Source organism: Lacerta agilis, chromosome 18 (assembly GCF_009819535.1).
Source record: "Lacerta agilis isolate rLacAgi1 chromosome 18, rLacAgi1.pri, whole genome shotgun sequence".
Classification (NCBI taxonomy): Eukaryota; Metazoa; Chordata; class Lepidosauria; order Squamata; family Lacertidae; genus Lacerta; species Lacerta agilis.
Genome location: NC_046329.1, coordinates 6,337,687 through 6,360,108, shown reverse-complemented (window position 1 = coordinate 6,360,108; position 22,422 = coordinate 6,337,687). Strand labels below are relative to the sequence as shown.

The 22,422-nt window shown below is 48.1% G+C and overlaps 1 protein-coding gene across 2 annotated transcripts in view; it reads right to left on the bottom strand.

Moving 5' to 3' along the window:
- ACSBG2 (acyl-CoA synthetase bubblegum family member 2) overlaps nt 1–15,329 on the bottom strand; it is a 43,417-nt gene extending 28,088 nt beyond the window's left edge. For both annotated transcript variants that reach the window (XM_033136472.1, XM_033136473.1), the window contains exons 1-2: nt 15,249–15,329; nt 1,827–1,955 (exon numbers count right to left, since the gene is read on the bottom strand). In XM_033136472.1, the coding sequence (XP_032992363.1) occupies nt 1,827–1,939 (113 nt within the window). In that variant the 5' untranslated portion in view covers nt 1,940–1,955; nt 15,249–15,329. The remainder of the gene's footprint in view (nt 1–1,826; nt 1,956–15,248) is intronic.
- Nucleotides 15,330–22,422: the final 7,093 nt, after the last annotated feature.

Genomic DNA, 22,422 nt, shown 5'->3' with positions numbered 1-22,422 from the left:
CCTGCATACCAGATGGAGCCAACACTGGTTCCAGGATCCGTGTCTCCTTTTGGGAATGAGGCACAGTGGAGACTGTCTTATCTTTAGTATATATGGTTTCTTGACACATATATACAGCACAACCTGAGCCCAAATTGGATGGGCTCAAGGCATTAAGACCCCAAAGAGCCTGGGATTTCCGGCAAAATCAGGCATGGCTCCGTTTCTCTGATTCAACTCTGGCTTTTGTTTTTTTCACCTGCTAGCCGAGGGATGGGGGAGGGGGGGGAGATTTGGCTTCTGGCACAGAGCCAGTTCCTTTGTTACCTTAACGACCCATACTTAGGCCATTCCCAATTAACTTGTCTGATTGCTCCAGAGATTGGGATCATTGTTGCTTCCGGGACTTAAAAGGCACTCTGGCATACAGCCTAACTGCAACCCCCATCCAGCAAACGTACAACAGTATTTAAGGTTGCTCATTTGGAAACCCACAAACTTCAGTAATCCGAGTACTGGGAGTTCTGTCATGACTGCACCATGGCTACAGACACTCAGAAGAAACATGATCATAGAATCATAGGCTTGGAGGGTCATCTAGTCCAGGCATGGCCAGACTTGGCCCTCCAGCTGTTTTTGGGACTACAATTCCCATCATCCCTGACCACTGGTCCTGTTAGCTAGGGATGATGGGAGTTGTAGTACCCAAACAGCTGGAGGGCCAAATTTGGCCATGCCTGATCTAGTCCAACCCCCTGCAATGCAGGAATTCCTCAGCCAATGCATCAATGCCAGATGTCCATTTAACCCAGGGATAGGCAACCCTAAGGCCCGTGGGCCGGATGCGGCCCAATCGCCTTCTTAATCTGGCCCATGGACGGTCCGGGAATCAGCGTGTTTTTACATGAGTAGAATGTGTCCTTTTATTTAAAATGCATCTCTGGGTTATTTGTGGAGCATGCCTGGTGTTTTTACATGGGTAGAATGTGTCCTTTTATTTAAAATGCATCAAGTGCATTCAAATGGGTTATTTTAGAGGAGGAAACAAAGAAAAAAAAATATTTTTCTGGTTTTCCTCCTCTAAAAGCCCTGTTTTTTTGAGGATCAGCTAAAGGTTTTGCAGCTTTTTTGCAAAGGGAAAAGCCTTGTTTTTCTGAGGATCAGTTAAAAGTTTTGTAGCTTTTTTTGCAAAGGGAAAAGCCCTGGTTTTTTTTTTTGTTTTTTTTTGAGGATCAGCTAAAAGTTTTGCAGCTTTTTTGCAAAGGGAGAAAAGCAAAGCTCCTTTTGCAAAGGGGGAAAAGCAAAGAGGAAAAGCCCCATTTTTTACGAGGTTCAACTCACATTTCTGCAGCTTCTGAAGGAAAGGGAGCCATTTCTACAGTTTCCAGACAGATAATCTAATCAGCCAGTCCCATGTCGCTGGGGAAACAAACAACCTCCCTCTGCAGCACATTCAACAAAGGAGGGTGGGGCTGAAAGGGAGCCAGGACTCTTATCTCTCTCCCGATCTCTTGCTGATCAGCTGCTGAGCGGGGTCCTTTCAACACCCCTTTTCCTCTTTGTAAAATAAAAAGCACGATCTGCTTTTGGCCCCTGGGCAATTCAGCTCCAGGGACCACCATTTGCTCCATAAGACGCACAGATATTTCCCCTTAATTTTTAGGAGGGAAAAAGTGTGTCTTATGGAGCGAAAAATACGGTACTGGGTCATCATTTTTATTCTGATTATATATGTTGCGATCTTTTCTGTGAACCGCCCCGAGACCTCCGGGTATATGAAACTCTAACAAAACGAAACAAAATCAAAACATGCATGTATAGACACGTGTGAGAAACTATTAACCAACCTGGGTGAAGTGGCCACAAAGACATCATCGATGGACACCTTGCAGGGCTGTTGGACAGGAGACTGCATGGAGACCCCAAGAGAGGAGTTTGCGATCGCCACTTGAGTTGCCATCTCGCACAGCACCTCCCTGGAAGAAAGCCACTCATTTAGATTAAGAAGAAGAGTATGGATTTGATATCCCGCTTTATCACTACCCGAAGGAGTCTCAAAGCGGCTCACATTCTCCTTTCCCTTCCACCCCCACAACAAACACTCTGTGAGGCGAGTGGGGCTGAGAGACTTCAGAGAAGTGTGACTAGCCCAAGGTTACCCAGCAGCTGCATGTGGAGGAGTGGAGACGCGAACCCGGTTCCCCAGATTACAAGTCTACCGCTCTTAACCACTACACCACACTGGCTCTCAGAAAGAGATGGCAGAAACTGGCTTCACGTGCCTTTTCATCCTTGGCCGACCCTCCTCCATTCTCCCCCCAGCTTTTACGGATGCAGAACTGCCCGCCCCCCTAGCTAATTTCATCTTCCAGCTCAGCATTCAATGGAAGTAAATTTCCATCTATGCAAAGAGAGCTGCAATACCAGAGAACCCCCCCTCTGTCCCGTTCGTGGGAAATTCAGATGCGGCCGAGACATTTCCCGGGCGGAACATGATGCAAAACTCCCTACAAATATAGCTCTCTTTGCATAATCAGGTCTGAGCAAAAAATGAAGACACAGATAGGACACATCCAAAAATAGAGTTCACACAGCAATCGCAGAAAACCAGCGTCTGTGCAGTTTCAACGCTCCTGTTTGTCTTCTTTACTCACCTGTCTGATTACCTGTCTGAAAATTAAGGAGCACTCCCAGAGTTTTGGGCAAGAGGTGGTTTGTGAGGGGGAGCCAAGCTACACCTGTCAGGAACCCAAAACGCAACAGAAGTGCAGTGACCCCAAGTCACAACACGGTTCCGCATCCCTGAAGGCCGAATAGATGGGACAATACAACATGTAATGTGTGAGATCCTCTTTGGTTCTCATATGACAATGTTACAAACTATTCCCAAATCAATAGTCAACTCTGAGGAACAAGTAAAGTTTTTGCTGGTGCACTCGGACCCACGGATTTCCCACGTGGTAGCGGTCTTTGTGGCGAAGGCTATGAAAACTAGGGTATGGTTCCTGGATGAAATGGTGAGGTCCCTCCCATTGCTCTCCTAACCTGTTGCTGTATCTTCTTTCCTGAATGGTGGGGGGGTTTGGGGTAGTCTCCTTTGCTGGGACAGCGCGGCATGAATTTTAATTTTAATAATTTTATTGTTTATCCTTTTAATAATGTTTTATGGTATTTTGTGTAAAGGTATGGACCTCACAAATTTAATAAACTTGTTGTTGTTGTTGATACTGGTTTTTTTGTATCCTTTGTTGTTTATTTTTCTAACTTTTTGTTGAAAATACAATTTAAAATATTTTAAAAAATAGAAACAAAGAACTGGCCACTTATCCACAATTTATTAGCCCCCCTTCCATTGAGAAGGTTCCAGCTGGAAATGCAAAGCTCTTTCCCACGTGAACTGCACTATATATAGTTTCTCTCTCTTCTTCCTTCCTAGCTGACACTAAGAGAGAGAGAAAACCACGTTGCTCAACGCAGACATTGCCGCACCTGCCACCTCCTCACTTCCAGCCGCCCTACGGCTGCCAAAAATCATCCAAGCCGTTTCAGCCAATGGGAGGGCTGCAAAGCATCATCCCAGCTCCCGTCATGTGAAGACGGGTCTCTAGACACAGCGGCAAGCTGGGGTTACTACAGAGCATTCACCTGCTAGCAATGGTGAGCTCAGAAAGCCGTGACACCCCGCCTGAGCCACAGTCAGCAGATCTGACTCATTCTCGCACTTTGCCCCACAGTTTTTTTTTTTTTTTTTTTTGGTTTGGTGCATGCATTGCAAAACAGCACCTTCCAAAACACATAATACGGACCAGGGTCTGTCCGTCCGTCCCCCTCCCTTGCAGGGGAAGCAGTATTAGAAACCGAGGTATGAAAGGAAGGGGCTCAGCGGCACTTTAAACCGAGGTTAGGGGCACGACAACAGAATGTCTAGGCACACTTTTTAATAAAGTAAAATAAAATAAAACGACAAGAATACAAAGCTGAAAATGAATGAACTGCAGCTAAAATGTCACGGTCCTTTTTCACATGGTCTAGTCCAGGGATGTCCAACGGATAGATCGCCATGCCCTTTCTCCCCCCCCCCCCGCCAAAGCTCAACAACTTTGCCCCCCCAAAAGCTCACAACCACTAGCATGGGTAGATCACTGCCACCCCCTTTTTTAGCCTGGGAGTAGATCGCTGACTCTTGGTAACTCCTGGTCTAGCCCATGGGTAGGCAAACTAAGGCCCGGGGGCCGGATCCGGCCCAATCGCCTTCTAAATCTGGCCCGCAGACGGTGCGGGAATCAGTGTGTTTTCACATGAGTAGAATGTGTCCTTTTATTTAAATTGCACCTCTGGGTTATTTGTGGGGCCTGCCTGGTGTTTTCACATGAGCAGAATGTGTCCTTTTATTTAAAATGCACCTCTGGGTTATTTGTCAGGCATAGGAATTCATTCACCCCCCCTTCCAAAATATAGTCCGGCCCCCACAAGGTCTGAGGGACAGTGGACCGGCCCCCTGCTGAAAAAGTTTGATTACCCCTGGGTCTAGTCCTTCCCCTGCCCACCCCCCTAATATTCTTAAGAGGGTCTCTTCTCCGGTCTTCAGAGAGTGGCTGGAAGTGGGGAGGCAGGAAAAACAAGGTCCTCCTTTCCGTCCACTCTGCAGTTTTAATCTGGAATCATAGGCGCGGTACTGCAGCCAGAGATAAGAAACCGCTCGCGCCAACGAAATTCCCCACCGCAAAATGCGCCTAGAAGAAGGGGAGTTTCGAAAACTGCCGGGGGGGGGAGGGGGAACGACTATGCAGCTCCCCAGTATCAGCCTCTAAATAAAACAGGCACATTAACAACCCCCAGTTCTGTTTTGCAAATGCCACCCCCTCCAGCAGTGACGCAGCGCAGTCATTTTTAGACAGGAGACTGAATGGTTAATGGCAGGGTCGGGGGGGGGGCAACAGAGGGGATTTAAAAATTGCCATGTGAACCGAACCACTAAGACTTCCGTTCTCCCCATCCTGTGCTGCTCGGAGCTTCTGGGTTCCAGATATGTAATGGGGAGGGTGGGGTGGGGGGGTGGAGGAAAGAAAAACAGTTTGCCAACCCCAATGAAAATAATATTTACTTGGAGCAGGTGCATGCCCACATTTTAAGCACGCGTAAAAACCTCGGCACCGTCACGACGGCGGAAATAAAATGTGCGTTTGCTTCTCCAAACAATGAGGACTGCAACCTTGTTTTGTCAGCCTGCTTGCCTACCTGGAATTCTTGCCACCGACAGCTAGCAGGTGGGCCAATATGGAGCTGCTGAAAGCTGGAAGCTTCCCGAACCCCTTAAATGCTGAAGGCGAGGAGACCTGTGATCCCCTGGGGGTTGCCGATACGGACAGCTCTGTCCCGGGGTTCCAGATGCAGGTTCTGGTTTGCACTCAAACCAATCCTGACCCATCGATGTAGCCACCAAGGGAGTCCTGCCAACCGGTTTCAGTGGGTTTACGCTGACCCGGAGCAGCACTGGCTACGAGCAATTTTTATTATTACTTATTAACTTCATGATCACTGCAGATGGTGACAGCAGTCACGAAATTAGAAGACTCCTGCTTCTTGGGAGAAATGCAATGACAAACCTAGACAGCATCTTAAAAAGCAAAGACATCACCTTGCCGACAAAGGTCCGTATAGTTAAAGCTATGGTTTTCCCAGTAGTAATGTACGGAAGTGAGAGCTGGACCATAAAGAAGGCTGATCGCCGAAGAATTGATGCTTTTGAATTATGGTGCTGGAGGAGACTCTTGAGAGTCCCATGGACTGCAAGAAGATCAAACCTCTCCATTCTCAAAGCAATCAGCCCTGAGTGCTCACTAGAAGGACAGATCCTGAAGTTGAGGCTCCAGTATTTTGGCCACCTCATGAGAAGAGAAGACTCCCTAGAAAAGACCCTGATGTTGGGAAAGATGGAGGGCACAAGGAGAAGGGGACGACAGAGGAGATGGTTGGACAGTGTCCTCGAAGCTACTAACATGAGTTTGGCCAAACTACGAGAGGCAGTGAAGGATAGGCGTGCCTGGCGTGCTCTGGTCCATGGGGTCACGAGGAGTCGGACACGACTGAACGACTGAACAACAACAACAAATTAACTTCAAATGCCATGCTTTCATCCGGAGACCACAGGGCGGTTTACAGCACAGAACGTAACAACCCTCCACTTCGTGGAATAACCAACAGAATGTTCCTTCTCCCTTTCAGTGCCTAACGCGGTAGCAAGGGAATTAGTTGCAATCCAGCGACACATCAGAGATGAAAGCTCCGAAATCGTACATTAAACGCATGCTACCATGTAATGGATTTAGATTAAGCCCATGTTATCCTGGACTGCCTTTCTTCCTTTCTTTTAAATAATCAGCTGCTTTTTCTCTTGGCCTTAAATACCTCGCAGAAGACGAAGAGAAGAAGAGTTTGGATTTGATATCCCGCTTTATCACTACCCGAAGGAGTCTCAAAGCGGCTAACATTCTCCTTTCCCTTCCTCCCCCACAACAAACACTCTGTGAGGTGAGTGGGGCTGAGAGACTTCAGAGAAGTGTGACTGGCCCAAGGTCACCCAGCAGCTGCATGTGGAAGAGCAGGGAAGCGAACCCGGTTCACCAGATTACAAGTCTACCGCTCTTAACCACTACGCCACACTGGCTGAGCCGAGAGGGCAAAATGGGCAGAGGGAAGGCGACTGAGGAATACCATTCGGAGGAACACAAAGGCAACAAACGAAAAGTCTACAGGGCCACAAGACACCCCAATAACACAATGCATCTTCCAAGGGAGACAATCCAGATTGGAGGCTCCTTGGGGCAGAGAGGCCCTTGCTCTCCTCTTATTACATTCCGCTTGGCTGGGATCACAAGGACTCTTTGCCTCAGGCCGAATCCACCGGCCCAAGTTGCTTAGCGATGCCCCGGGGGCGTGTGACTCCCAACAGACAATTTCCCCTGTGGTTTTGCCTCGGATGTCACAAGAATTATTCATGCACAAAACAAGCACCTGTTGGCTTGCGAGCCCCCATAAATCTTCCTTCATAAATGCAGGAAGCTAAACAGGACTGGCACTGGTCCCATCACCTCCTGGCAAATAGAAGGGGAAGAAATAGAGGCAGTGAGAGATTTCACTTTCTTGGGATCCATGATGACTGCAGATGGTGACAGCAGTCACGAAATTAGAAGACGCCTGCTTCTTGGGAGGAAAGTGATGACAAACCTAGACAGCATCTTAAAAAGCAAAGACATCACCTTGCCGACAAAGGTCCGTATAGTTAAAGCTATAGTTTTCCCAGTAGTAATGTACGGAAGTGAGAGCTGGACCATAAAGAAGGCTGATCGCCGAAGAATGAATGCTTTTGAATTATGGTGCTGGAGGAGACTCTTGAGAGTCCCATGGACTGCAAGAAGATCAAACCTATCCATTCTCAAGGAAATCAGCCCTGAGTGCTCACTAGAAGGACAGATCCTGAAGTTGAGGCTCCAGTACTTTGGCCACCTCATGAGAAAAGAAGACTCCCTGGAAAAGACCCTGATGTTGGGAAAGATGGAGGGCACAAGGAGAAGGGGACGACAGAGGATGAGATGGTGGAACAGTGTTCTCGAAGCTACTAACATGAGTTTGGCCAAACTGCGGGAGGCAGTGAAGGATAGGCGTGTCTGGCGTGCTCTGGTCCATGGGGTCACGAAGAGTCGGACACGACTGAACGACTGAACAACAACAAACAGGACTGGAGGAGGCAAAGCTGAAACGCTTTGTCCTGTCAAGGAAGGGCTATTATTATTTGCAGAGGAAACTGGCCATTGCGAGCGTCCTCAGCCATGCCCCAGGAAGAGCTGGACCACTTCATCTGTTTCTGAGCCTTCGACTTATACAGAAGTGGGCTTAACACCCCACGGCAGACGGAACTGCCTTATGCTATCACACCACCCGTCCCACCTAGCTCAATACTGTCCACACAGACTGGCAGCAGCGCTTCAGTCTGGGAGTCTCTTCCAACCCTACGGCAGTGAATCGAACCCAGAAACTGCACGCAAAGCAGGTGCTCCGCTGCCGAGCTGCGCCCCTCCCCCACAACCCCCAAAACACTCGGGGAATGCAACGTTCGAAATTATACAGGCGCCAAACGGCTGCAGGTCCGTTGGGGACCCATGGAGATCACTGGGTGCCAGGCTGGCGACAAGACACCTCCGTCTCGCTGGCTTGAATTTGTTCTACCCTGCAAAGGTTTCGTTGTACTTTTTAACGTTCTCCTTTAGAACAAAGCGGAACACGGCGGGACCTCAGTTCTCGAACGTAACCCGTTCCGGAAGAAGAAGAAGAGTTTGGATTTGATATCCCGCTTTTCACTACCCGAAGGAGTCTCAAAGCGGCTAACATTCTCCTTTCCCTTCCTCCCCCACAACAAACACTCTGTGAGGTGAGTGGGGCTGAGAGACTTCAAAGAAGTGTGACTAGCCCAAGGTCACCCAGCAGCTGCATGTGGAGGAGCGGAGACACGAACCCGGTTCCCCAGATTACAAGTCTACACTCTTAACCACTACACCACTCTGGCTCGACTACCGGAATGTTCGAAAACCCGAGGCGGAATGGGCAGCCGGCAAAATCCATTGAGAAAATTGGGGGGGGGGGAACACTTAGCGGATGCCATTTGAACTTCCGAGGCGCGTTCGAAAACGGAAGCGTTTACTTGCGGGTTTTCGGTGTCCGGGTTCCGAAACGTTCGTCGACGTTCGAGAACCGAGGTACCACTGTAGAAATGAAGAGTAATAATCATCATAAACAAACAAACAAACAAAAACCCCCAGAAAAAAACCAACCAATTTCATGGGGGGTGGAAATGGCGAGCAGAAGAGGAAGAAGAGTTTGGATTTGACATCCCGCTTTATCACTACCCGAAGGAGTCTCAAAGCGGCTAACATTCTCCTTTCCCTTCCTCCCCCACAACAAACACTCAGTGAGGTGAGTGGGGCTGAGAGACTTCAGAGAAGTGTGACTAGCCCAAGGTCACCCAGCAGCTGCATGCGGAGGAGCGGGGAAGCGAACCCGGTTCCCCAGATTACGGGTCTACCACTCTTAACCACTACACCACACTGGCTCTCCAGACAGTCCGTTGTGGCGACCACCAACCAGGTTGGAGATTAGTTATTTTTCCTGAGTTTTTAACACTGCTCCTTGCCAGGCCGACCTTGTGGGGTGTGTGTGTGTGTGTGTGTGCCAACTTTTGCATCTTCCAAAGTAGATGCTTGACCACTGAGCTACTGGTTTCTTTTTTAGAAAGGGGGTGGGGGTGGGAAACGGATCCAGTTTCTGCGCTCCCGCTTCCTTATGCAAATACTCCAACAATGCTGCAATTTGTCAACAGAGATGGCTTACGCAACTGCGGTCTGGTCACTAGGGTGTTTTGGAGAGTTTTCACCTGCAGTTGGGGGGGGGAATGCATTTTATGGGGAACCAAGAGTCCACGCTGCCCTTGGCAAACAGGTTAAAACAACCGATCTTTTGTCACGGAGCAGGACCGCTGCAACCTCCCATTGTTCCGAACAGCTTGCTCAAGGCCAACCAACCAGTGTTAGGAACTCAGAAAGACAGGTGCCTCCCCCCCCTCCCCACAATAAAATTTATTATTATTCATCTCATTCCTATACCACATTATATTTTAAAGAAAAATCTCCAAGCGATTTACAACACATTGAAACGTCTAACAAATTCAAGCTTCCAGGGAAAAAATTCAGATCCTTCTCTATGGGGCGATTTGCTTTCCCCATAGTTATCTGCCTACTCGATTTATAGAAATGCCAGAAGGACAGGGTGGTGTAGTGGTTAGAGCATGGGTAGGCAAACTAAGTCCCGGAGGTCGGATGTGGCCCAATCGCCTTCTAAATCCGGCTCGCGGATGGTCCGGGAACCGGCGTTTTTTCCCATGAGTAGAATGTGTCCTTTTATTTAAAATGCATCTCTGGGTTATTTGTGGGGCATAGGAATTCGTGTCGGACTAGGACCTGGGAGATCAGGGTTCGAATCCCCACTCCACCACGAAGCTCACTGGGTGACCTTGGAGTCGGTCGCAGCCTCTTCGCCTTCCTCGCAGGGTCGTTGTAGGGACTAACCGAGGAGGGGCTTCTTGGAAGAAAGGGCAGGAGAGAAATGCAATGAATAAGCTCTTCTACTGACCAGCCAGATGGAGAGGTCAGTTGCCAACCTGGCACCCAGAGATCTCCACGGTGGTTCGCAACTGGAACCCGCGCCCGCCGCAAAATGCGCCTGGAGAACTTCGGACATTTCACAAAGAGCTGTCTTCAGTCTCCAGAGAGCCACAGTCAGTGCGTACTGTTCTGAACTGTGTAAATTCAGAATAAATGTAAGACGCCGTCCCCTACGTACCCAGTTTTTATTGGGTCAGAGCAGGTTTAAGAGGGTCTGTATGCAGATCTGGGGTATTATTCCAGGGCGATAAAACTCCACTGTTTGATCAGATATCGAATGTTTACAGTAAGACCCGCACCGCCTCTCTCGGGGGAAATACTCTGCAAATGGCATTGTTACTAGAATTCCGGTGAGAACCCCGGTGAGCTCCCCAGGGGGATTTCTCTCCATCTTCTTGGTTACATTTTTGGCCTTGCTTTGTTTACCGCTCCAGGGGACTGGGGGGGGGGGGGAATGCCATAAAGCTTTTTCACGGAAATGTACGGTTGGAAGGGCCGCCAAGTCCAGACCCCCTGCAAGGCAGCGATCTCAGCTCGACCAATCCCTGGCAGGTGCCGATACGATCTCGACCTAAAAACCTCCAGTGAAGGAGACCTCACCAGCTTCCGAGGAAGTTTGCTGTCAAACAGCTTCCTGATCTTCAGGGCCCCTTTCCAAATCTACAAGCCTGTGATTATACGACTCCCCCTTGTTCAGATGGGATCCTTTTTGTTAACTTGATGCAATTGGCTTGGCGGGTCCTACCCTCCGGAGCTGCCAGGAAACAAGCTCGGTCCATCTTCCGTGATGTCTACAGCCCCTTCAAGCGGAATCATAGAATCACGGAATTGTAGAGCTGGAAGGGACCCAGGGGGGTCATCTAGTCCAACCCCCGGCAACGCAGGGATCATTCCCCAAGGGGGGGGGCTCGAACCCCGAGAGATTGAGAGTCTCACATGCTCTACTGACCGAACAAAAAGGTACCCAACTCGCTCAACAAGGAACAGTTTGTTTAATTAATTCAGTTGCACCTGTCTGTCACGTAGAAAGCTGGATTTTACCAAATCAGACCACTGGCCAAACTAACTCAATATTGCCCATACTAAATGGTACCTGCTTTCGAGAAGGTGTTTCGCCCAGCCCAATCAGGAGATGACAAAGTTTGGATCTGAGATCTTTTGCATACAAAGCAGACGGTTCTGCCGTCCCACAGAAGAGGAAGGAGCTACGATGCACGAAAAGTAATTTCTTTTTTTTTTTTTTTAGCAAAACCAGCAAAATACTGGAAAACCGGGCAGTTTTGTATACCTCATCTTGTATACACACCCTTTTCAGAGCGGGGGTGGGCAGCAAAACACAATGGCTGAGAAAAAGGATTGCCCCCCACCCCGGGGAACATCAATACGACAGGCTGAAAGCTCGCTTTGTACATCTGCTCACAAGCAAAAAAAATGCATAGGATGAGAAACACCAACAAAGCGGGAAAAATTGCTGCAGGTTCGAAGTCTTCATGGGGTAAAGAGGAAGCGTCATACCTGTAAAAGCAGTTTTAGCTTGCAGTTCAAGAAACGGGGTTAAAAATAAAGAAACGCATCTTGTTCTGTTCGACTTTTAGTGTTACAAACCTGTTAACTGAAAGCAGCTGTGCCGAGCAAATTCTAGCAGTTCGGAAGCACGTCAAAGTGCAAGTAGATAAATAGGGACCGCTCCAGCGGGAAGGTAAACGGCGTTTCCGTGCGCTGCTCTGGTTCGTCAGAAGCGGCTTAGTCATGCTGGCCACATGACCCGGAAGCTCTCTGCAGACAAACGCCGGCTCCCTCGGCCTATAGAAGGAGATGAGCGCCGCAACCCCAGAGTCGGACACGACTGGACCTGATGGTCAGGGGTCCCTTTACCTTTACCTAAAGGTAAGGTAAAGGGACCCCTGACCATTAGGTCCAGTTGCGGACGACTCTGGGGTTGCGGCGCTCATCTCGCTTCACTGGCCGAGGGAGCCGGCGTACAGCTTCCGGGTCATGTGGCCAGCATGACTAAGCCGCTTCTGGCGAACCAGAGCAGCGCACGGAAACGCCGTTTACCTTCCCACCAGAGCGGTACCTATTTATCTACTTGCACTTTGACGTGCTTTCAAACTGCTAGGTGGGCAGGAGCAGGGACCGAGCAACGGGAGCTCACCCCGTCATTGCGGGGATTCGAACCGCCGACCTTCTGATCAGCAAGCCCTAGGCTTTGTGGTTTAAGCTACAGGTACTGGGCACAAAAGATGAGTGAGAGCCTGGCCAACACCCACCAACCTTCAGATTATTATTTTTTTTTTAAGGAATATGCTGTGCATTTGGAGTTCACCTTGTTGGAGACGTACCACTGATCAAAATAATCTTTCCACAAGTATCTACCTGGACATAGTGAGAACAGAATGCTGGACACCACAGGCCACTGGCAAGCAGCTTCTTATGCCAACCGAGGAGTAACAAGGAACTACTAGCAGATGAAACGAGATAAAAGGAAGGTTTCCCTAGATTTGCATCTTTGTTCCCAAAAGAGGAAGAGAAAAAGCAAGTTGTATTTTTTGCATCAACACCAGCGACTTCTGCTTTAGAGACTAAGGCCAGCAACAGAAGTCACAGAAGAGACACACACACCCCTCTCTCAAAAAAGACAACATTTCCTGCCCTCTCGCAGGAAACGTGCTGAAGCAAAGGTGATTTTTCAGATTCCGGATGTCACACCTAAACAGGCCCTTCTTTAGCAAGCATTGCTTCAAAATGTGGTACGTAGACTCCGGGCTGCCCCTGTTCCTTCCCCCCCAAAACACCCCGGCTGATTCCTCTGAAGGGAGACCTCAGCCCCAAAATCTGACCCCCACAAAAAGGATGACCTCACAGAGGAAAGGGAACGAAAAAACGCTTTGCAAAAAGTGACCTCCTTTCTCAAAATAAGATTGCTAGCTCGTCTCTTAGCAGCCTTCTTTTGAAAAGGAGGATCAGAGGTTTACTTTAAAAGCATCCTGTTCTGCGGGAGAGGTAGTTCTATAGAGACACACAGGCTTCCATACAAAATACACATACTGTACAGCATGGGCGTACCGGGGGGGGGGGGGGAGCTGCCCCCCCCCAGAAGCAAAAAATAATAATTAAATGGTTATCGGCAGCCTAAAAGTAAAAAAAAAAGCTCTCCTCCTGAAAAAAACTCAATTAACAATTGAGCTCTTGGCCTCTTGCGGAGGCACAGTTGGCCACTGTGTGTTTGTGTGTGTGTGTGTTGCGCAGGCTGTCCCCCCCCCCCATGCCCACAAAGAGCTGGCATGCCTATCAGAGACTGGATCCTAGCCTGCACCCTGCTTAGTCAAATGGGGATGCAGGCTGAGACTTGGGCAGTGTCAGGGGGCGAATTCATCGTTGCAAGGGAGCTTGGCAAACTGAGTTCCCTTGCATGGCGATTAGTTCCTTTGCGAGGACTGAGGATCCTGGGAAACTGAGTTTTTCAGCCATTTGGGGCTTTCTGTTTTTTTTTGGGGGGGGAGTTTCTGTTTTTTGAAGCTGTTTTTGTTTTTGAACCTGAACGACCATGGCTTGCCCCCCCCCGCCTAGTTTTGATCCTGGGTACGCCCCTGCTGTATAGCAGGAGACAGTGGATGGGGGGGGGCAGGTTAGAAAAGGAGCCCAAAATTTCAGCTTGCACTCTGCCCTCTCTGCCTGAGGGTTGTGGGAACCTGTGGACCCTCCAAATGTTGCTGAGGTCAGCTTTCACACCACACCCCTTAAAATGATAATATGAACACAGAAAAAATGGCAAGCGTGATAGATAAAAATGCATATGGAAACAGGAAAAATTAATAAAACAGAGGTACAACAAGAAAACCCAGAAAAGAACCGCATTCAACTATTGTATTTGAAAAGAAGGAAAGAGGGCAAGTCAATTTATTTCTCAATAAAGCCCATCAATCCATGTTGACTGCTGGGAACTGGGGTCCAACAACATGGGTGTGTGGGGGGGGGAGCACAGTTTTGCCATCCTCCCACAATGCTCAGGGGATAACTAACCTCCTTCATCTGTCTAAGACCACCTCACAGGGTTATTGGGATGATAAAATTGGGAGTTTTAGCAGGGGGCGGGGTAGAGAGATGCAAGCCCACATTGCTGAACTCCTGCAAACCTGAACTCCTATCAAATAATTATTTAATGCCCTGCAGCTGCTACAGTTCAATTTCCAGCTGTTTCCCTCCCCTTTTCTTTAAGCGTTTAGGGTACAAATGTTTAGGGCTGAACACCTGCCACCAGCCACCGCAACCCCCCCCCCACCCTTCCCACCCATTTCTCACAAAGCTTCAGCTCACCCCCCAACCCACCACAAAAGCCCACCCACCCAAAGTAACACGGGAACTGGGTGGGACCCTTTCCCCTTTCTCTATTAGGGACCCTGCCTACCAACCAGCCCCAACCCTCTTCTCACTGCAAGACAGTTTCCACAATAAGGGGTTTTTCAAGCCACCCCCCCCCAAAAAAAACCTGGAGCTCTTGAGAAAAGTAGCTGTAAACCACGGTACACGGCCCCCCCACCCAGCCAGAAACCAGTTTAAAACGAAGAGCCCCCAGGCAACCCAAGCCTTCTGGAAAGCCTCACATGCACCCAATTTAAATGCAACGCGCTCTTTAATTTTTACTACCATTACCAGAAGCAGCTACAGTATATTATCACATAGCTTCACACCTCCTAAGGTCCAAGGGCAGGTTAATATTAAAACGCCAGCATTTAAAAACCGGTTAAAAATTAACCAAAAAGTTGAGAGGGTTTTTTTACAACCCTCTTTCCCCTACAATAAAACCCCAGCCAGGGCAGCTTCCTCAAGTACCAGGAAAGGTACAATAAAACTGAACTGCAGCCATTCATATTTATTATTATTATTATTGATTGAATTCGTCTATATTTTTAGCCTTCCTGCCACCGAGGCACATGAAGCACGCAAAATTGCCCCCAGCTCCAAAAAGTACACGGTCTGCTCAATAAACCTCCCCCCACCCACCCACCCACCCACCCCGGAAAAAAATGAGTCAAATCTCCCTATCGCTCTTACCTGCCCTGTTGAGAATAGCTTCTGCCGCAGAACAAGCGGCGTGCGCGGTCCCTTTTAAAGGCTGGGGGCGTGGCCTGTAAAACGGGGGCGTGGCCTCCCCCCCCGCCCGCTCCACATCTGTCGCTGCCTTTGCCATTGGCTGGAGGACGGGCGCGCGAGGAAGGCGGCGCCATCTTGGGAGCTGGCGCTCAGCTGCGCTTCATTCACCAGCCGGCTGCCACGCCCTCCTTCTGCGCACGCGCGCGCCTGTGTGTATTTATGTATTGCTGCCGAGTAACCCTCGGTCATTGACCTCCCCGGTTGGCTGGCTGAATGAGTGAATGAATGAATGAATGGGCGAGCGGCTGGCAGCGAATGAATGGGAAGCCCGCCGCCACGTGTCTCTGGATTGTGGCTCTTGGAGGAGGTGGGCGGGCGGGGGAATGACGGGAGATGTTAACCGGAGGCGGGAGGCCAGTTTTAAGTACATGAGGCGAGTGACCCGCGGAACTCCTGGCCGCGTGATGAAGCCTATATGCCACGGTTTTATTTTGTGAGGTCTTTCTTCAGCGAGGCGGCTTACAAGACTCTTTAACAAAACGCCCGGAAATAACTACAAAACACAAACGAAAGCAGTAGCAGCTGAAGTTTTATTTTTATTTTTTCCAAGTACAGCGCACTTCGCAGATTCTCCCCACCCGCCTTCCAAGCTAAATGGTCTCATTCATTGGGGGGGGGAACATGCCCCCCCCAATCAAGTAAAACAATAGAAATACTTAACTGACCAGTCACGTCGTTTCTGCCTCCCGCTAACAAATGTCCTCCCCCCAAACAAAGTCCTGCCCCCCCAAAAAAATTCCTGGCTACGCCCATGGTCTTATTTACTAGGACTCTTATGAGATCCGTATTCAAACGATTATTCAAGGTGGCAGACGGCACCCGTTATGATAATTATTTTCCAGAGAAATATCCTCTGTCCTCTTCCAGCGAAATGATCGTAACAGGCAACCCCCCCCCCCCCCGAGAAAAATAACGTTGTTACTGGAATGGTAAGAGTCCCTGTAGTATCCTCCTGCGATTCCTGCAAGAGCAGTACAATTCTATGATGGGAGTTTTCTCTCGGAAATATTTAAACACCTGCTGCTTCTAAAAACAAACCCTTTCTAACCGGCTTGTTCTTTTAAAAAACTCATTTTGCAATTGTTATTTAAAAAAATATTTAACCACGTTGCCGTTTTCAACTGCAGAGCGCAGACTTTGGCTATCATTTATTAACAGGCTATTTTGTGGATTAGTTGGAGCTAAACAAGCAACACTGTTATAAAAATTAGGTTCAACCCCAGAAGGGAGTCCATGAACCTGGGGGAGAGCCTTAGTAGGGCTCCCCTCCTCTCAAGAGCACTTATGAATAAAATAGAGACGATACAGAATCTCCCAAAGCAAGGCGATTGCCCTGTATTTTATTACTGCTGCAGCAGGGTGTCTTGCAAGCAAAAGACCCCGAACAAAGGTGTGCAAGCTCCTATATAGACTTTTGAAATTCCCCCCCTCCAGCTCAAGACCACCCCTCCATACATTAGAATTACATCACAAATTGGGAGGGTCTGGTGGCAACTTGGACCCTGCCCCCATGACTCTTGCCCTCCACAAAAAACCCATCAAGTGAAACAAAAGATATTTACATTTCCCTATATCCCAGCCAAGTTAATCACACCTTTTTGTCTGACACAGGTATCAGGATGCCAGAGATTATCACTCAGGCAGAGGTCTGCTGAGTAGCTGGAGGGGCAACCCCCCTTTGTTCCTGAGACAAAGAAATACTTGGTCAGTTGGGAGTGAAGTCTGTCTTCCTGTGCTGGTTTTCAGACATGTGGCCTTATTTGTTTTGGTACATTAATAACAATTAATATATAAATAAAATACCCTAAAATTCTTACAACAACACCCACAAAGCCCCTTGTGGCTCATTGCCTTAGCCAGGCAGGCTTCTGGGAATTTCCAGCAGACTGTAGAAGATGAAGAAATCTGCACTGAAGGTTCCCCGGCTGCTTGTTTTGGTCTTCCTGTCCAAACTCTTCTGTTATTATGGCCCAGGTCTCACAGCCGTGGGCAATTGCATCCACATTGCCACATATAACAGTTTCGAAGCACATGGTTTTCGTCCCAAACAGTCTCCGAGAATTCCCAGCATCTCCCGCAAACTAAAATAGCCAAGATTCTATGGGCCAAAGCCCAATGTGCTTTAAACGTGTATTAAATGAGAACAAACTTAACCAAACTTGGTGGTTAACAAACCACCAAGAACAAACTTAGTTGGTCTCTAAGGTGCAACCGGAAAGAATTTTTTATTTATTTTGTTTTAAATGAGAAAAGGTTCGAGTAGAAACACTTTGGAAGTTGGGGGTTGGTGGGAAGTCAACTCATGAAACAATGTGAAGATTATTGTGAAAATGTTTGAAAAATTAAATTAAAAAAAATTATTACAAAAAATAAAATGAAAATAAATGTGTATTAAATGCGTGAGATTGACGGTGTGTGTTTGGGGGGCTGCACTGCAAGTCCCAACCAGGTGGGTGAGGGGAGATAGACTTTGGCATTTTAGCATTTATTAGTAGTACCGGTATGTCTTCTGCCGGCCTTTCCTTAAAGGAAAGGCTAAATTCAGCCAGAACGTTACACAGTTTATAAACCATTAAGACTTGCTGGAGGTCTTATTTTATTTTCCATCTTCATTTTGAAACTTCAAGGCAATTGCATCTCTCGGTTAAAAACAAACCAAACAAAAACAGTTGGGAAATTTGGGGAGAAAATTCCCACAAACTGTTCTGCACCTTGGTTTTCTGTGTTTTTTACATTGTGGTTTTTGTGTTTGCGAACTGCCCCGAGATCTACAGGTATAAAGGTAAAGGGACCCCTGACCATCGGGTCCAGTCGTGTCTGACTCTGGTGCTCATCTCGCATTACTGGCCGAGGGAGCTGGCGTACAGCTTCCGGGTCATGTGGCCAGCATGACTAAGCCGCTTCTGGCGAACCAGAGCAGCACACGGAAACGCCGTTTAGCTTCCCGCCGGAGCGGTACCTATTTACTTGCACTTTGACATGCTTTCGAACTGCTAGGTGGGCAGGAGCTGGGACCGAGCAACGGGAGCTCACCTTGTCATTGCGGGGATTCGAACCGCCGACCTTCTGTTCAGCAAGCCCTAGGCTCTGTGGTTTAACCCACCACTAAAGAGTTTAGCGACCACTAAAGAGGCCTATTCTCGTGTTAATACCCTGTGAACCTCCTGCGGAGAAGGGCCTCAGATTGTGCCTACTGGGTCTGGGGCGGTTCATGTGGAAAGAGGTGATCCTTGAGGTACGTTACTGGCATTCAGAGGCATGCTGCCTGCAAAGGTGGAGACAGAGCATAGCCTTTCGCTCCTTTTATTTCTGTCATCCCCTTTGTAAGCCACACAGCTCCTGCTTCCCAACACCAAGTCATGAACAATAAAATGCAGCCTCCTTGTTCAAAGGTAAAGATAAAGGTACTGCTGACCGTTAGGTCCAGTTGCGGATGACTCTGGGGTTGCGGCGCTCATCTCACTCTATAGGCCGAGGGAGCTGGTTTGTCCGCAGACAGCTTCCGGGTCATGTCGCCAGCATGACAAAGCCACTTCTGGCGAACCAGAGCAGAGCACGGAAACGCCGTTTACCTTCCCGCTGGAGTGGTACCTATTTATCTACTCGCACTGGTGTGCTTTCGAACTGCTAGGTGGGCAGGAGCTGGGACCGAGCAACGGGAGCTCACCCCATCGCGGGGCTTCGAACCGCCGACCTTCTGATCAGCAAGCCCTAGGCTCTGTGGTTTAGACCACAGCGCCACCCGCGTCGCTCTTCTGCACTAGACGTCCAAATAAAGAGAAGTTGTCTTATTTCTGTGCCTTCTTCCATGGGAGGCAGCTGCCAAGCTGGGCAACATGAGTTAAGGTGGCCCCTTTTTCCTCAGCCAGCAGCCAGACTTTTCCGGGGGAGAAGAAAAGTGGGTCAGTCAGAATGCTGCTTTGGCACTGTAATTCTAACAGGGTTTAAAGACCCTGATTTTTCTCCCCAATTTTTCCTTTACACTTGGGAACTCAGATGAACTTTATGCTTAAGTTTTAATGGCAGGGTCAAACGCTAAGATGCAGTACAAAACCAGGGCACAACCGTTAAAGGAAAGATGAGTTCAGAGTCACAATTGTCTGCATCTTTCAACTATTTCCGATTACAGGTAGGTAGCCGTGTTGGTCTGCCATGGTCAAAACAAAATATAAATCAAATTATTCCTTCCAGTAGCACCTTAGAGACCAATTAAGTTTGTTCTTGGTATGAGCTTTTGTGTGCATGCACACTTCTTCAGGTATCTCTTCAGGTATTTCGTGTATGCACATGAAAGCTCATACCAAGAACAAACTTAGTTGGTCTCTAAGGTGCTACTGGAAGGATTTTTTGATTTTATATTTTGTTTTGACTACTTCCAATTGTTCATGGAGTTTGTCATGCTCTTACCTTAAAAGGCACAATTTGTGTGTGTGTGTATTCTCTGCTATGGTGGTCTTGATAGCCCTCTGCTGTATCCGATTTGTTTATGGTCTGCAGACAAAATAAAACTGAAATGGAACCTCCATATATCAAGGGAGTCTACCGCTGTATTCCATTCACCAGAGGGTGGGCAAGAAACCATCCCTTGAGCACCAGCTACCGTGGGTTCTGGCTGGGCTCTGCTTAGGTCCCATTTCTCACACAACCAAGATGACTAGTTATGGGATGTTGTTAGCAGAGGCAGGAAGCACAGTCCCCCCCCCCCACACCATTTTCGGGTTTTGCATCCTCCACAATGCCACAGACCTACTAGCATTGTTCCGGGGCAGCGTGTGTGTTTGTGTATAGAATGGGAGAGAGAAAGGATGGTGGCAGATTTTTCATACCCTAACCATTTATAACATTTCTAAGAAAAATGTACTCCAAGAAATTTGGAACCCATGGGAAGAGATGGGCGGGAACTTATGGGGGAAGGAGAGTCCAAACGCATGGGTAGGCAAACTAAGGCCCTGGGGCCAGATCTGGCCCAATCGCCTTCTCAATCTGGCCCGCAGATGGTCCAGGAATCAGCTGTTTTTCCTTTTATTTAAAATGCACCTCTGGGTTATTTGTGGGGCATGTATGGTGTTTTTACATGAGTAGAATGTGTGCTTTTATTTAAAATGCATCTCTGGGTTATTTGTGGGGCCTGCCTGTTGTTTTTACATGAGTAGAATGTGTGCTTTTTATTTAAAATGCATCTCTGGGTTATTTGTGGGGCATAGGAATTAGTTCATCCCCCCCCCCGCCAAAAAAATATATAGTCCAGCCTCTCACAAGGTCTGAGGGACAGTGGACCGGCCCCCTGCTGAAAATGTTTGCTGACCCCTGGACCAAAGGAAACAGGCTCCAGCTGAACCTCTAGGCGTAGCTGTCAAATTTCCCCCCTTTTTTAAAGGGAAATTCCCTTATTCCGAATAGGATTCCTCGCAAGAAAAGGGAGAAGTTGACAGCTATGCCTCTAGGTGGTGGTGGTGTTGGAAATGGGGGCAAAGGAAACCGTCAAGAGAAACATCACAAAAAAAATGCCGCCGCTTGTGACTCTCTCACCTTTATTTCATGTTTTCTTTTTCCTATAAAACTCCTCCATAAATTTCACAAATTTAACAAAAAAAAAAAAGGCGTAAAAGTCAGGACGAGAAGAAAAAAAAAGCAATCCCTTAACTTATTACAAACATTCCCCCTCCCCACCCCTCCCGCCTTTCCAGGTTTCATTTCGGAATATTGGGCTAGGTTCATTTCTTAACACCGGAGCAAAGAAATTCCCTCCCTCCACCCCCACCCCAGCCCCAAAGTACTTTTAATATCCTCTGTACATAATAGACCAGGTATTTAATACCTTTGCTTCTAGCAGAAGACAGAAGCTTTAAAAAAATTACACACCAGCGAGAGGATCAAGTACTCAGTCGCTTCCTTCAAGAGTGCAAAACTCCCATCTCTCTTTGTTTTGTTTTGTTCTCAAGGCCTTTACACACTCATGACACCCCCAGCCCCAGCCAATTAAAATTAGATATGTGTTATGACTATTCAAGGAGCATGGTTAGGGATATGCGTACTTTACAATAAAAAGGGAGGGGGGGGAATCGGAATACTGCAACCTGTATACATTATATGCAATTTTTCTTAATTTGCATATTTTTTTCTGGTATTGCTAATCACGGGGAGTGGCGAAGAGATATGAAAAGCCCCTCCCGTAACCACAGGAAACCGTAGCTAGCCCTCTGGGTACTAGATCTCACCAGGCATTTCCCCACCTACTGGTAAGAATACGAACTGGAAACTTGCTGATTTCATATTTTTTTTTGGAAAAAAGGAAAAGTCCTGAGATTCTCAGGAAGATTAATTCTGGAACCGACAGCACCTTTTCATACTCAGCTCTGCTCTAGCGCGAAATGGCAGTGGACACACAACTCTTAAACACGACGGACAGATCTTCCCGGGATGCTTCGAAGACCAGAAGCATCATCTTCGGCTGCGCACGGGGAGCGCAGATCTGTCCATAATTAAAAAACACTTTTTAAAATCCTATTTCCTTCCACGGGCGCGTGCATCTCCCCTGCTGAAGTAGAAGCGGTGTTTCAAAGAAAAATCACCAAAGTGGAAACAGACTGGAGAGCACTTCTGGCTTGCTGTTTGGACAGAACATGGGGGCAGAACTTTTGTTTGGAGACTGGTCCCACTATTCTTTGAGCTATGAACTCAGAACCTCATCTCTTCCCAACAGCTGCTCATGGGGGAAGAGGACAGAGCAGCTGAAATGGGTAACGGAACAGCTGCGGCTCTTTCCACTCCAGTTGGTTCCAAGGCTCTTGTGGCCAAAACGCTTCCTGTAAGTCATTGGTACAGCAGATGGAAGCTCTCTAAATCTCTGCTGGGTACCAGGAATGGGACACCAGAGCTGCGGGGAAAACCCAAGCAAATTTGGAGCACAAATCTTTCCTGCTGCCTGGCATTAAAAAAGGGGAAATCTGGGGGAAATATTTGTTCTGAGCAATAGCTAAAATGAATGTTTGTTGCATTAAAAAGGGTGTTCACCTCTGAGCTTTCCCCGCTAGAAACAAAACATTCCTTCCGTTTCTACTGTTCCTCAGCTCAA